This window comes from Trichosurus vulpecula, chromosome 1 (genome assembly GCF_011100635.1).
Source record: "Trichosurus vulpecula isolate mTriVul1 chromosome 1, mTriVul1.pri, whole genome shotgun sequence".
Taxonomy (NCBI): Eukaryota; Metazoa; Chordata; class Mammalia; order Diprotodontia; family Phalangeridae; genus Trichosurus; species Trichosurus vulpecula.
This window is the reverse complement of record NC_050573.1, coordinates 227,718,595-227,734,326: the sequence shown is the minus strand read 5'-3', so window position 1 is coordinate 227,734,326 and position 15,732 is coordinate 227,718,595. Positions and strand designations below refer to the sequence as shown.

At 35.6% G+C, this 15,732-nt stretch overlaps 1 protein-coding gene across 2 annotated transcripts in view; it reads right to left on the bottom strand.

Moving 5' to 3' along the window:
* Positions 1 to 15,732, bottom strand: part of PIEZO2 (piezo type mechanosensitive ion channel component 2) — a 539,671-nt gene that overhangs the window by 120,584 nt on the left and 403,355 nt on the right. The window contains exons 13-18 of one of the 2 annotated variants that reach the window (XM_036741022.1): positions 14,652 to 14,882; positions 12,269 to 12,392; positions 10,567 to 10,850; positions 8,412 to 8,560; positions 7,326 to 7,499; positions 4,051 to 4,092 (exon numbers count right to left, since the gene is read on the bottom strand). In XM_036741022.1, the coding sequence (XP_036596917.1) occupies positions 4,051 to 4,092; positions 7,326 to 7,499; positions 8,412 to 8,560; positions 10,567 to 10,850; positions 12,269 to 12,392; positions 14,652 to 14,882 (1,004 nt within the window). The remainder of the gene's footprint in view (positions 1 to 4,050; positions 4,093 to 7,325; positions 7,500 to 8,411; positions 8,561 to 10,566; positions 10,851 to 12,268; positions 12,393 to 14,651; positions 14,883 to 15,732) is intronic. The other variant, XM_036741023.1, reaches the window with a different exon arrangement.

Genomic DNA, 15,732 nt, shown 5'->3' with positions numbered 1-15,732 from the left:
CATAACGAACAAAAAAAGATGATTCTTTTTCACATTGAGGAGTGGAAACATTTCAAAAACACATAGAGAAAGAAACATTTCATTGCAATATGAACAAAAGTGGAATTTGGGATTTGTTTTTTTACCTCACAAACTCAAGGTCACCATCTTAGACATCCTAAGAGAATTAGTAATGACATAAGTACAACTATGACCTGCATACCATACCTGTAGTCTATCTTTTCCCACAAAGGATTTCCCTTTTCTTTTCCCTGTGTTTTATTTTACATTTCTTATACTAATGAGGCCATATATTTGTTAATTAGAGTCTAACTTCTCAGAATTTTTAACATGCTTCTGACTACCTTTTCTTATATGCCTTCCATTCTTTTGCAACTGAAAAGTCTAATATTGTGTAAGCACTTTCACAACAACTATTTCATCATGACATGGAGCAGGAGTTCTGTGAAGTAGGAGAATGGTAACTACGCTGGGGCATAGGAGATGCTTGGGTATCTAGTAGCACAAAATTTCTAAATAAGGTGATATTAGGAGAGATCGACAGTATTTAGAATCATAGTCAAAAAAGTCTGATTCTGTCTCCTAACATCTACATGTCAAAACATCCATTTAATAAAATGAAAATCCTACCAGAGTTATCACCTCATTAATTTATGCCTATGTATTTCTGGAATGGTGGATCATTCAAACCAAAGCTTGGTTGAACTTACCTTTGAACATGCTAGGAAGAAAGAGTTTGCCAAGCATATTAACACTGTAAACAAGATTTCAAGTGGAATGTTTAAAGTGACTAAGATTCCAAGAACATTGAAAAGACCCATTTTCATTTTATTGGTAAGCTAATTACAAATAATAAAAAAATAATTCCCTTATATAGTCCTACTCTAGAGTATTTTGTTAGGCCAGTTCTACTTATTTAATGCATATATTGGAAGAAATTTTAAAAAATTTCTTCCTTTAAATATTCAAGTTCATACTTTTCTTTGATTCAAATGGACCTTCACAAGGGCTAGTCCAGATTAACGATTTCCCATGGCATTTGCAATTCTTGGTACAGTGAAAAGAGTATCAGTGTTTGGGAGTCAGAAGGCCTGAGTTCAAATTTCCCCTCTGTAAGTTACTAACTGGGTGACTTCAGGCAAGCCACTCAATTTTATTTGACCTCAGTTTCCCCATCTGTAAAATAAGAAGATTGGACCAGATGGCCTCTGAAGTCCCTTTCAAATCTAGATCAATGCTGGTATGACTCTATCCCTGAATTGTGGAAACACTGTGATATAGCATGTTGAGTTGATACCCTAATTATTAAGTACTATTCAATTCAATTAGACAAATGTATTAAATGTCTACCATGTGCAAGGAAGGCACTGTTCTGGGTGTTTGAGATACAAGTATGAAATAAGACACAGTCTTTGTCATGAAAAAATTGATCAACCTGGAGTCAGAAAAGGGAAAGTCTACAATTGATGTGTTGCTGTGCAACAGATACACATCTTATCTGGTTTAGAACTACATTTTCCATGAGGCTAAAGGGCAACTCTTCCACCCTCATAAGGGGAAATAAGACATGTCTATAGATAACTACGGCATAAAGAATACTGTGATTATTAGGAAAGAAAGTTCCCAAAGTGTTATGGAAAATCTTAGGAGAAGAAAGATCACTTTCAGTAGGGTAATTTGGGGAACAGTACATAATGGAAATGGGTGTTTTAGTTAGTCCTTGAAGGAAAGGAAGGATTTCAACAGGGAGAGATGGGATTCATTCTAGGCTTGGGAGTAAACCAAGGCATAAAAATGGGAAAGGCTAGGATGAACATGTGGGATGATCAGCAGTCTACTCTGGCTAGATGAAGGGTTCATGACAGGGAATAGTGTGACAAGAAGCTGGGAAACATAGGTTGGATCCAGATTATGGTTAGTCTTTAATGTCAGGATGAGGAAGCAACTGAAGATTTTTGAGTAGAGGAATGATATAACCACAGGATTACAAACTGTGGGGTAGAAGTCAGAAATTGGAGTAAGGAAGACTAGTTAGATGACTATTTAAAAAGTTTCACACGACAGCCTCTCAAATACTTGAACATATGGCCCCATGGAGTCTTCTCTTCTGCATATTAAACATCCACAATTCCTTCAACTGACCCACATATAATATGTTGAGCTTAAAAAATGTTTTGAAAACATAGCCACAGAATTGTGAATTCTTAACATTAATCTGATCACACTTGTTGATTTTGCTTGGTATAGTAATTTTTTTTTTTAAAAATCTTAGTATCAACAGAATCCCCCCTGATTTTGGGTAAATGGGTCACAGGTGCCTGTTCTTGAAACAAATCTGAAATGACTGCCATAAGGCCCATTTGATAGCACAAAGTCAATTAAGGGGGATTCTACAGGAAAAAAATTATGGAAGAAAGTTATTCTTATTCTATGCTGTGCCTCCTGGATCTCTTTCTGGAACAACTAATAAGTGCATTAGGAGCAACACAGTCAGAAAGATGAGATTTCCAGGGTCACTGAAAATCCTGCGTTGGAGTCTAGTAACTATACTTTCTCTACACAGGCCTGAAAACCTGTGTAACCTTTCTTTCTCCGGTGGAGATGACGAAATGTTTGTTAAATTTAAAATATAGAAAATAATCAGTTAAATTTGTTTTGAATCATGTAGGACAAAAAACCTAGTGGATTTACTTTGTAAACAGCTATTATGGCTCAGTAGAGACTTAGTACTCTTAGTCCGATTTTCACATAACTTACTACTTAAGATTTAATCCAAAGATTTAGTCTAAGCTCAAGGGTATAAAAGACCAGCTTGCATTTGTGAACTAAATGTGAAGAAAATAATAAAACCATGAACAGTGAGGTAGATGGGAAAAATGAAAACTGGATTGGGAACTGGGATACCAAAGATTCATTCTAAGTTTTGCCATTAACTAATTAGCTATGTGAACTTAGTATTCTCCGTAAGATTTGGGGGTTGGACTAAAGTCTTTTCCAGCTTTAAAAATTTTATAAAGAAACTATTCTCGGGCGTTTATCAACTTGATTTCTGTTGTTCAGTTGTGTCCAACTCTTTGTGACCCTGTGGATGCCAATGCCGTGCATAGGGCTTTCTTGGCAAAGATAATGGAGGGCTTTGCCATTTCCTGCTCCAGTGGATTAAGATAAACAGAGGTTATGTGAGGGTCACACAGCTAGTAAGTGTTCAAGGTTGGATCTGAACTCAGGTCTTCCTGACTACAGGCTGAGCACTCTATCCACTGAGCCACCTAGCTGCCTCCCAGTATTTCTTCTCAATATGCTAATCTCTGAATTAGCTTTTGATTTCCATTATTAATATAGAAATAATATAGTATTTTAAATCTTTGAGCACTGATATGTATGAGCTAAATCTTCCTTTATGGCACCGGCTACTACATATTTTTATCGAATTTGGGTGGATTTGTCAACTCTTCCTCTATATTATAAGATCAGGGAATCTTAGAAAGGACAGATGCTGTCTTATTAGATTTTGTACACTCATAATACCTAATACAATCACTTCTATTCAGTAGGTGCTCAATAAAAATTCATCAAATAAATTAAAACCTGATTCTCCTTATTCCAAATATATTATAATTATTTCCCCAAATGGATGAGAGTGAATGTTTTCATCCCAAATAGATACTAATGTTTTGGGAAGTGAAGGCATCTTAAATTTAAAGAAACTGATACGTCTGTAATCTTGTTTTAGTCATGTATTTCTGATGTCCTCCTGTAAGTATGCAAGACTAAATATGTGTCCTTGAACTACATAATTGTATCAAGAGGACTGGCTAAATGGTGGAATGGTTTCAAATAGAAAAGAAAAGAACCAAGTGATGACTAAATTAAAAGTGTCCAAATTCATGTGCAGAGAGCACAACAAACAAATGAGCTCATGCGAAATAATGCATCCATGAAAAGACCTTAATACTGTACAGATAAATAATTTTTCTTTTACTTAAGTAAGGAGGAGAACAAATCAAGACACAGTATTTAGAAAAGGAAAGGAAACATTGAAGTACCCACCTATTTATTATGAGATATACACGACCATTGACTTTGGCATGGCTATAAGGTGAGAGACGGAAGCACAAGAATACATGCGATGGCAATGGGAAACAAGTTGAAGAGAGAAAAGAGGAAATTATTAAACAGGAATGAATGAAGGAGTGTCTTACAGAGGCATATAAATAGATAGATAGGTAGATAGATATATTGTTATGAATATTATCACTATGGAACACACAGTTCTGAAAGTTTCTCCATCATGCAGTGTAAAAATGCTGGCAGGATAATAAAGGAGCAACACTGAGATCGAAGTATAGCTAAAGCCAAAATGGGTAAGAAACAAGAGGCCTAATTTTTATTTGCCTCTTTTTATTTTTGGCTCCCCCAATCATACTTTATTAAAATTCTTCAGATTTCAACTTCTATCATATATTTGTGAAAGAAAATAAAACTTGTAAAATATTCCTTCCTCTGGACCAAAAATAATTAGTTAACCACGCTCAAGCATACATCTAAAGTTTTTGAAAGTGTATCTAAAAAAATGTGTGTGTGTTTACTTATGTGGGCCACCCAATGTTAAAATGAATGACATCAGCTTCATACAGATATATATGGGTACAGATAGATATGTGGCTAGATGGATACTTCTAGATAGATAGTAGACAACAATTTCATACATATAGATGTGCGTCTAGATAAATACATGTCATATATACCTTCAAAAAATTATGTCATCTTGGCTAAGCCAGTGAAATACAGACAGGCCCAATTCTAAGAGCTGTATCTATCTATCTATATATGTATGTATCTATCTGTAGTCTGCTTTATATAGCAGCCAATGTGCCTATTCACAAAAATATGAATTTTATATATTTTCATATATATTCTATACAAAAATGATATGCAAAACAGGGAGAAGGTAGGTGGATTTTAAAATAGCCAACAGCAGTGGAGACATTATCATAATTCATGCTTTTTTTAAAAAAAGAAGTCATTGTTAATTACTCTTCTTGTATTCCACGAAGGCAGAATCAGAAAAATCATAGAAGTTGTTAAAACCAAACTCTCAAAAAACTTTCCTTCTCTGAGCCAGTACCATTTTAAATTTATATATATTTATTGGCATGAATCTTTGGCAAAATAAATAAATTTGGAGGTATAAAAATAAATGACAAGTCTTAAATGCTTCCAGAGGCATTTAGGTGGCACAGTGGATAGAACACTGAGCCTGGAGACAGGAAGACCTGAGTTCAAATCTGATCTCAGATACTTGATAGCTGTGGGACCGTGGGCAAGTCAAAACCTCAGTTGGCTCAGTTTCTAATCTGTAAAATGGAGATAATAAGAGCACCTATCTTCTGCAGTTGTTGTGAGGAGCAAATGAGATGATAATTGTAAAGCCCTAAGCACAGTGCCTGGCACAAAGTAAGTGTTAGCCATCAGTATTATTATAATTAATTATGCAAAGAATTAGATAGGTCTCTGCTATATAACGAAAATTCAAAATGGTGGAGCCTATTAAGCTACTTGAGTAGTGGATTTTTACACTTATTTATGATAGTAAAATGCTAGTCTTGTCATTGGTTATTATTAATACTGCATCCATCTCCAACTCTTCGAGGCCCTAAGAACAGAAATGATCATCCTTCTTGATAGAAGTCTGCTGACTACCTGAGGTAACCCTTGCTGGTTTCTCACTTTAGTGTTTCCATGGCAAAGAGATTTTTAAGCCAGAGGTTAGGGTTGTCAGCGCTTTGAAGAGGACAAGTAATGGGTTTCTATTTTCACATGAAAAAGTGAATATTTGGCTCATCTTTCATCATAGTCATGCCGTGGCTTGAAGGATGCTGAGGGGACCAACCCAGGAAGAAGAGAGAGCAGCACTAGAGTCTTGGCACAAGCAGAGGTTTTGACGGCAGCAGTCCAAATTGTATAATCGAATCCACACTGTGCACACAGAAACTACTGCTGTGATCACTTCAAGAAAGAAACCTCAGTGGAAATAATAGACTTTCCACATGTCTTATGGGCCCTAAGAATTAACACCACTGCTGGCCCATGCAGTTAGTAGGTCAGTGCCCAGCGTGCTGCATGGTCGTGGATTTGAGTTCTGCTTTCTTGGGTAGTGTACAGCCTACATCTGTGTCCTGTTTTGCAAAGGGACAGGCAGGACACATGACAAAAATAACCATTCCCAGAATCATCCCTCCTGTGCTTAAATAAGTGCTCTTAAAAGAGAAATAGGGAAGGAAGGGAAGCAGAAAGAATTTAGGGGAAAAAAAGATACTGCTAGGAATTCATCAACAGTAGTTGCTGTCCAAGAGGCCCATTTTGATTATTTTAATGTAACCTCCGCATCTGGAAGTGAAGTGATGGCTCCCCAGTTCGTATAGCATCTCACATAATCAGAACCACCCCTGATGCCATAAGTACTTTGCTCTTGCATTGTCAGGAAATACCAAATGTAAATTAACATTTTTGAAAAAATTACCGTAAAGTCTTTATGTGTAGATTGTGGCCAATTCAAAAATCTAAGGATGATTTCTTGCTGTCAGCCAGTATGATTCTGAACTATTTGTCCTAGGGACCTCAACTTTAATTGAAGAGATACCTTTGCTTTGTTCAATAATATATAAATACTAATTTGGTAGTAATTGCAACGAGATTCCAAAGTGCTTTTTAGGGATGTTCGCAATCTCCTTCTACAGAGATTCCTCATGAGTTTCAGAGAGCAGCAGGTACTGCTGGCCCATGGCCTGGAGATCCAGCAGTAAAGGCTTCAAAGATCAATAAGTAGATTATGACAGATTGGTGGGAGAATCCTAAACTACTTGAACTTGTACTACTTATTTGGAGTGTATTGAGGGAAAGAAAAATGAATTTAATTCTTATCAGAAAATATGATCAAGAAGGTAAAAAATGTTTAGAAATAAGGTTATATAGAATTCTTTAAAGTTAATTATAAAGTGTGCTGGAGTCCATACTGCTACTCTCCAATAAAAACACATCTGTCTAAGAATATATAAAACAGTAGTTGTCTACACAATTATTCTCTGTATTATCTAGTGAACGTGATCTTTACATTGGAACACCTACCGATACATTTGTACCAAGTTAGTTGATATTCATTTCTGAAGAGGTCAGTCGAACATTTTATATTTCTTCATTTTTTTTCTTCCTTTTTTGACTGAGCTGGCGGGTATGCAAAATCTAAGGCTTAGGTTAACTATGGAATCATAGTCTTGACAAATAATCTTCCTTAGGAAGGACAAATAACCATTTTATTTGTTTACCTGTAGATGGTGTTGTCGTCTTTGCTAGGTATAGACTTTAGATCTGTGAGCTCCAGGAAGCGGTCGTGGAAATAATGAAGGTGTAATATACACACCAGCAAGAAGGAAGTTGGGATAAATATGCGAGTAAATAGCTCTGTAATAGTAAACTTCTTCAAACCAAGATCTTCCAGCCTGGAAAAGAAAGCCAAAATCCCACTCAGTCATCGAAAATGCACTCTGCAGAACTTTTCAGAGATTGTATATACATAAACACAAATGTATGTTCATGAATTTATGACTGTGCCATTCCACATATAACTTACATTTCACATTTTGAAATTCTTGGAGAAAAGGATACAGAAAATGTTGCTATTAAATCCCCCATTTAGATTTATCATCCCTCTTACATATGACAGGGAAGAGGTACGGTAGATCATTATAACAAGTTCCTATCATTTCTTAATATTCAACTTTGGAAATATTCTTCTAGCTACTAATTACCATATTGGTTTTGCTCTATAGATCTCTCTGATCCTCTTCACTACAACTATCTATCTATCTATAGATTTAAAAACTCAATTCTAGTGAAGGAAAGGAAAGTTCAGGTAGGATCAGCAATTTATGTATATTTTCAAAAACACTGACCTCTAAGCAATGCCTAGAACCTTATAGACATGTCATAGAAGTATCTGTGTGATACATCATGTACCCCACTTGGACTATGGAGGCAGTTTTGAGTCCAGTGCTCCCCAAACTTAGGGGAGGCTTTTCTCTATACATTTGTAAAAATGTCTTTTTTTCAGGCTGTATATTGAATCAGGCCTCTATTCTTTACTAGGAAAAATTTGGGGGGAGAGTTATAAATGAGGAAATTTTCCTTGTATAAATGTAACTGGCTTAGATAATATTTTACCAAGTCAGTATTTGCTTAGTTAACACAAAATCATTGTTTCTAGTTTGGTTTCTAGTTCCAAAATTAAGGCAGAAATGTCACCAAAATTTCTTATTTTTAATACAAACATTTAAAAATGCTTTCAAATGATACAGATAGATCTTGATAATATCCATTACTCTCGTAACCCAAAGAAAACTAAACATACTCACTTTTTTTGATTCAATCCTGTCATATTCTCCCATAGGCCTGGGAAATTTTCAAACTGATATGTGTATATGAAGATAAGCACCAGCATAGTGTAAATAACTACTGACATCCAAAAATATTTTAGTATCTTCCTCCACCATTCATAGTGGACCTGGGAATCAGACAATGCAAAAGAATAAAGAAATGCTGTGGGATGATTGATGTATTAAATCTGTTTAGTCAATGTGGAAAACTGGGTTTATAGACATATTTTGGAGAAAACTGTAGTATTAGGTTATCAGTTCTGTTCACAATATGTATGGATATTTGTGTATGTGTGTGTGTGTGTGCACGTGTGTGTGTATGTATGTGTGTGTGTAGAAATCAGATTTCTTTCTATTTGTAGACAGGTGGTTTTAAAGCTCTGAGATATTCGATTAATATGGCTTTATAAAAATGTTGATATTTGAGAAATCAACTAAATTTTCAAAAAATTTTAAAATTATGGTTATTTCAATTGAATAATTTTTCATTCTTCATACAGTCAGTACATATTTGTCTGCATTTTGATGATTTTTCTTGTGAATCAGCTGCACTAGTATTTTGATACTACACTGGCTCCTGTCTTAGTTGTCTAACTGCACACTATAATGAGAAAAGCACTAACTAGAGTTTGAAGACTCCTCTCCAAAACTCACTACCTCTGTCACTCTGGGCAAGTCACTTAACCCTCTGGGGCTTCAGTTTCCTCATCCGCAAAATGGAGGGTCAAATTCGATGGCCTCTAAGGTCCCTTCCTTTTCTAAGTCTATGACCTTATGAGATGACAGATTATCTTTTATTTTTTTTCTTTGAAGCCTTCTACAAGTTTAATGAAATGATATATATATATATATATATATATATATATATATATATATATATATATATGCACCAATATAATACCAACGCAATGGGATTTTGCTTTTCCCTTCCCAACCCTCTTCCCTGGACTTGGACCTTTATTGATATAGAAAACTCCCACATAAGGAAACTATGCTAGTGGAGTACTTTCTCCACAACATATAGTCATAGAGTTGCCTAAAGCACTGAAAAGTTGCCTAGAATCATACAGTCAATATATGCCACAGGCAGGATTTGATCGCAGTTTTTTTCATAGCTGTGAAGTAAGTTTTCTATACACTATAACAACTTATTTTTCTTTTACAATTTATTTCAATTGTTGCTTCTGGACTTAGACCTGGGTTCATATCCTTTCTCTGACACTTATAGCTTTGTGACCTAGGCAAATCACCTAGCCTCTGAACCTTATTTTTCTCACCTACAAAACTGGACTAATCGTTGATGTTGTAGACACCTCTTTAGGTTATTCGGAAGCTCAAATGAGATGAAGTTTATAAGAGGCTTTGCAAACTTTAAAGGACTAGATGTCAGTTACTACTGGTTGGCATGAAATCGAGGAAATGCAACCTGTGCTTAGTAAGCAAAACATGTAATTATAAAAGTATCATATCGGGGATCCAAAATCCAAACATAAATGACCCAGAGGAAGCACTTAGTACTTTAGAATATCTGTGCTATTAGAGTGAACTTTACATTGGAAAAGGTGAACGCTAAATTAGGTAGACAACTGTCTTAAAAATAAAAACTGACTTTAAATAATTATTTAAATATTACGTGTTGGCTTCAAAGATCTGGGGTTTTTTGAATTTGAGTGCTTCTTTCACAATATAGATTCCAACTCTCTATGTCTTAGTAAATGGTCTTTGAAAGTTACAATAGCTGAAAAATTTATCACCCTATGGCTGACCTGGTGACAAGATTCTCTGAACTTAGCTCAGTTCATCCTCTGATGCAGACACGTAGTCCATCACCATGTTGTATGCAAAGACTTTTTAGCTTAGTAGAATATGTAAGAGCTTCTGCTCCGCTTGTATAGTCTATGCAACATCCATAGTCCATACAACCTCATTATCCCCTCCATGCCATGATGAAGCAAAGTAATAGTTTCAAAGTCTAGGGCTTAACAGAAGTGAACTCTATCATCTACCTCTATACTCTTCATCCACTTCTTCACACCATCCATCTATTCTAGAGATTGAAATAACATGACAATTACGCAAATGAATCTCTTAGAATCTATATGAAGTACAGAGTATGGTTTGCCTTTTAACATACCTGGTACAAGGCCACACAAAACAGGAAGAGCACCATATAGATGATTTTGTACATTACAATTGTACCCTCAAAGCTGACAAAGAAGAACATTCCTCCACAAACATAAATCCAATATTTAATGAACATGGCCATCACCAAATTTCCCATCACTTTCATGATGTCCTGGTCATCATCTTCTTCATCATGATCTTCTTCTTTCTTGCTTTCGTGCTTTTTTATCTTTCCTTTATCTTCTTCCTTTTCCTTGGCTTCTCCTTCCACTTGTATGTCTTGCAGTTCTTCATCTTCCAAAATAGAAAACTTATGTTGTTACTCTTAGCTCACATCCCGTTTGTAATTACACTTGGATAAAATGCAATTTCAATCTGTTCTGGGGCCCTTTACCTTTTTTCTCAAGTTAACATTTGGGTCATAGTCAACTTAAGCACCAGTGATCATATATGCGATTTTGATAATCCAGCTGATGTGACAGAGCAGAGCCAAAAGACTTGGGTTTGAATCCTGTCTTTAACAATGACTACCTGTGTGACTCTGATCAAGTCAGTAACCTCTATGGGCCTTACTTCCCCATTTACGAAATAAAGAGGGTGAACCAGAAGAACTCTAAAATTCCTTCTAGCTCCATATCCTACAATTCTAGTCAAACAATTGGTTGATTCATGAATAAAATAGTATCATATCAATTACTGGGCTGAATTGCTTATTTTTTTTTTTGCTTAATCAAAGAAAAAATACCTAATCTGACAATCCTGTAGAAACATTAATAATATTCACCTGAAAGCCAGAAGGTGAACATGTAAGTTTTTGTTGCTGTTGTTTAGTCGTTTTGGTCATGTCTGACTCTTTGTGACCCCATTTGGGGTTTTCTTAGCAGAGACTTTGGAGGGGCTTGCCATTGCTTTCTCCAGCTCATTTTACAGATGAGGAAACTGAGGCAAACAGGATTGAGTGATGTGCCCAGGGTCACACAGCTAGCAAGTGTTTAAGGCCAGATTTGAACTCTTGAAGATGTCTTCCTGACTCCAGGCCTAGAACATACTCTGCTGCACTACCTAGCTGCTGTTGGTATTGGGAAAAAAAAGCTTCCATTACTGGAGCTAAAAGGAAAACTCTAATAATGATCAGTTTTCCCCCAGGAAAGAATAATACTTAAAAACAAAAGATCGATCAGCCTGCTACATGTACCGGCATTTCTTGTAAAAGATTACGTATTTCCTCTTACCCATCAAAGGAACTGAAGACGTGATCAGAGAAGGTAGAAAATATTATTCTATCTCTTTTCTTATACTAACAGACTGGTTTAAAATTAGAGGGTAAGGGGGTGATGATGGGTCTAGTACAGAATAACCTTTTGGTTCTCTAACTCATTGCTGATTCCATATTGTATAGCACTTTTTTAAATTTAAATTTATTTATTTAACATATTTGGTTTTCAGCATTGATTTTCATGAGTTTGAATTACAAATTTTCTCCCCATTTCTACACTCCCCCCCACTCCAAGATGGCATATATTCTGGTTGCCCTGCTCCCCAGTCAGCCCTCCCCTCTATCACCCCCCCATTCTAAATAATTAGCAAACAATTATCACGTGCTAATGATGCATGTGGCACTGTACCTAATGTTGGACATGTGATATGGACAATAGACTTTGCCCTCAAGGAGTTTACGCTTTAGTATGCAAAGGATAGTTTACACAATTTACCTTTTTCCTCATCTTCCTGGCTTCCAATTTTGACCTCAGATAAAAGAGCTTCCTTTAATCGAAGTGCTTTTTGCTCTGTGAGGTGCTGCCTTAGTAGCAGCCAGAAAGTAATGGTGAAAAGAATCTGAAAACAGAAAGCAAACTCATTTACCGATTAAAATGTAACTAATATTGCAACAGACCTACCACTATTCTTAAAACTTCTCACTCCTAAGGTAGGGGTGATGATGGGGGTGGGTGGGGAGAAAACCAAGTAGAGTATATTATTTGAGGTGAAGTCAGTTATCCATTTTATTTCATCAGAAAGAAGTTTGTTTTTCGATTCCCTTTCATAAAAATGCCGGCATACACTTAGTGAGTGCCAGTAATGTACTCTTGTATCGTAAGAGACCCTGAAGAAGAATGATGATGATGCATTCTCTGTGCAGTGACTGCACATTCTAAATTGCTTCCATCTGGGCAGGAAATCAACTTTTCAACAAGTGTTCTCCCTCAAGATGCTTGTCCTTGGTTGATTTCCTGTCCTCATTATGGCATTGTTACTATTTTTAAATAAGAATAGGCTCCTCTTTTTAAATCTTGCAATGTCCATTATGGACAGGAAGGAAAATGCATCACAGAAAATAAAACCCATTATTATTTCAATTATCATCCCAAAGAAGAAATAAGAAAAAAATCCCAGATGAGAGCTAGAACAACTACATTTTTATAACCAATTTTTAAGTGTTAGGGAGAAAAATTATAATTAATACTGTGATGACTTATGAGACCTGCCTTCCTGATGAAGTCTCTGTCCTTTTTCATCTTGAAGTCAGTGCTCAGAGAGAGTAAATCTGCCTAATAATCTTCCCATGGAAGTTTTTGGGATATTTACTTATTATTTTCCCTACTAAACATAAGCTTAACATAACATTCCCACTTATGTGGAAGCCAGGCTTCCGAGCAAACTCAAATATCTGAGACACTAGCAAATCTAGACGTCTCAGAGTCACTGAGTGCTTAGGAAAATGGCAGTCACAAATCTGTGCACTTTATTTTATCCTAAAGGAGTGCAATTACCCTTAGAGTCTTAGTATTGCATAAAAATTAAATCCAGAATTGTGGGTCACCCTAAGCACATGACTTTTCCTCCATCATGTAACTTTCCTTGCCAGGTTTCTAGATGTGTACCTACTCTTCACCATTGATACAAGTATATTGGTGGGAGAGTGGGATTCAAGTTAATATATTTGATTATTATCTATTTTATTTTGCATTGACTTTAGCATATTAGAGTCTATAATAAATTCCATTTTGTGTTTAAATAATGGTTATGTTTAAGATCTAAAATTGTGTTGGGGCTTGTAAATATCATTCATTGGGGGTATATGTGACCTTGTGAGGAATTGTTGTGTATATACAAATTGCATTGTATGGAGTCTCCAGAGAGATGGTGGGGAGGGGGAGTACCATCAACAACTTAAGGCAATGCCATTACTGATGACTGGAATTTTAGTCTGTCACCCACACAATAGGTACCATACTGAGTGTATGCTGTCCTGTTAACAAAAGAGATAGCGAACTCCACAAAGTCCATTGTTCAGAAATCAATCTTCCATTTAAAAAATAAGACTCAAATATAAGTGAATTTAGGAAGATAATGGAGCATCTATGAGCAAAAACATATCTATCCCTGGGGGAAAGAAAACATTAAAACAGCATATTCTATTTCCAAAAAAGTGAGCTAAGTTTCAGGGAAAAAGTATAAAAACAATATCTTTATCCATATTCACTGATCATCTATAACATGTTAATTAAACTTACAGATATACACCATCTATTTAGCTGTCATATACAGATTCAGTATGTTTTAACCCAAAGCAGCTTCTACTGTTTTCTTGTTTTCGCACCCATGTTTTCTTTCCAAACACCTCATTTTTTAGTGTAAACCAGTGGTGTTAAACTCAGATGTTGATTATTGACTTATAGAAACCCACAAATTAACATTATTCATCTAATTGTATTTTTATTTATTTGTTTTATTAAATTTATTTTATTTATTTATTTTATTAAACATTTATAATATGTTTTAATCTGGTTCCAGCCACATTCAGTTTTGTGAGGAGTTTTGTGAGGGGCATGAAGTTTTCTGATACCTCTGCTATATATTTTATCATTGCTTAAAAGACCCCCAAAACTAAGGAAATAGAATATATTCACTCATAGGATTTTATGTGTTTAAGAGAATGAATTGTGGGACACAAGAATTATTTAAAATAACTCTTCCATCTATTTCTTTGATGAATTTTTTTCTGAAAAGATTATTTAGCACCTGAACGATTACTTTAAAACTTTTGCTTTGAAGTGACTATCCTCTTGTTTCTTTGCTATCTAGTCCACTTACCTTTGATGCAAGTTCCCCTGGTGCTTTTTTTTCTAGAAATCCTGGAACCTCTTTAATTTCCTCAAGGTCAAAAGACCATATGTATTGTAATGTCAGTAGTAGATTCCCATAAACAACCATGAAAGGAGAACTGATCATTGCGTATTTTCTTCTGTTGCGAATCATCCAAAGAGTGCAAGACCAAATCAATAGCACAAAAGTCAGCCAGCTATGATATGTAATACTCCAGGCCTCAGTGGAAAAACAAAAAAGGTAGATTCATAATGGTTAATAGAATTTTTAAACCCCTTCACCCTAGAAAATTAAAACTGTTTAAATATAAAACCCTGGATTTGGTTAAATGGCATTTGAATTGAGGGTGATTTGGAGGCTGAAGGGAGAGCACGGCACCAAATACTGGTATTTGGTGCTCTGAAGGAGAAAGAAGAAGGTTCTTAATAATAGTTGCTTTTGTACAGCACGACACTCTATCCCCTTTAAATAGTTCTTGGGCACCATTTTAAGCCTTCCACCTCAATTCTAAACATTTCTACTTCTATCCCATCTCAGAATAGCTAGCGCAAACTATCTTAAGCTCTCTTACCCTCCAAAACTGTCTTCTTTTTTCTTAACAGATTAGAGGCCAGCCTCTGTGTGCATGTGTGTGTGGTTCTGAGTGTGTGTGTATGTGTATGTGTGTGTGTGTATGTGCATGTGTTGGATGATGTGATCCACAGTTTGAGAACCACTAGTACAAGAGATAAAAGATATATTCAGAGTTAGCTAAAAATACACATGAGTTTTATTTCTCTTGATGGATGAGGATTAAATAGACACACAAATGTACATAAAAATACATCACATGCAAAAATATGCATACATATAATATGTGTGTGAAGGTTGTATGTAAGGCATCTACTCATATGAATTCAATTACTCAAAGCTAATCCAAAGGTAAGCCTCTTTTTAGTAATGTCTTGATCCCAATGTCCAAATGACATACATTTTACCATCCAATCAATCAACAAGCATCTATTAAGCACTCACCATATGTTGAATGCTGTGCTGAACACTGAGGATAGAAATGGGATTGGAATGTGGA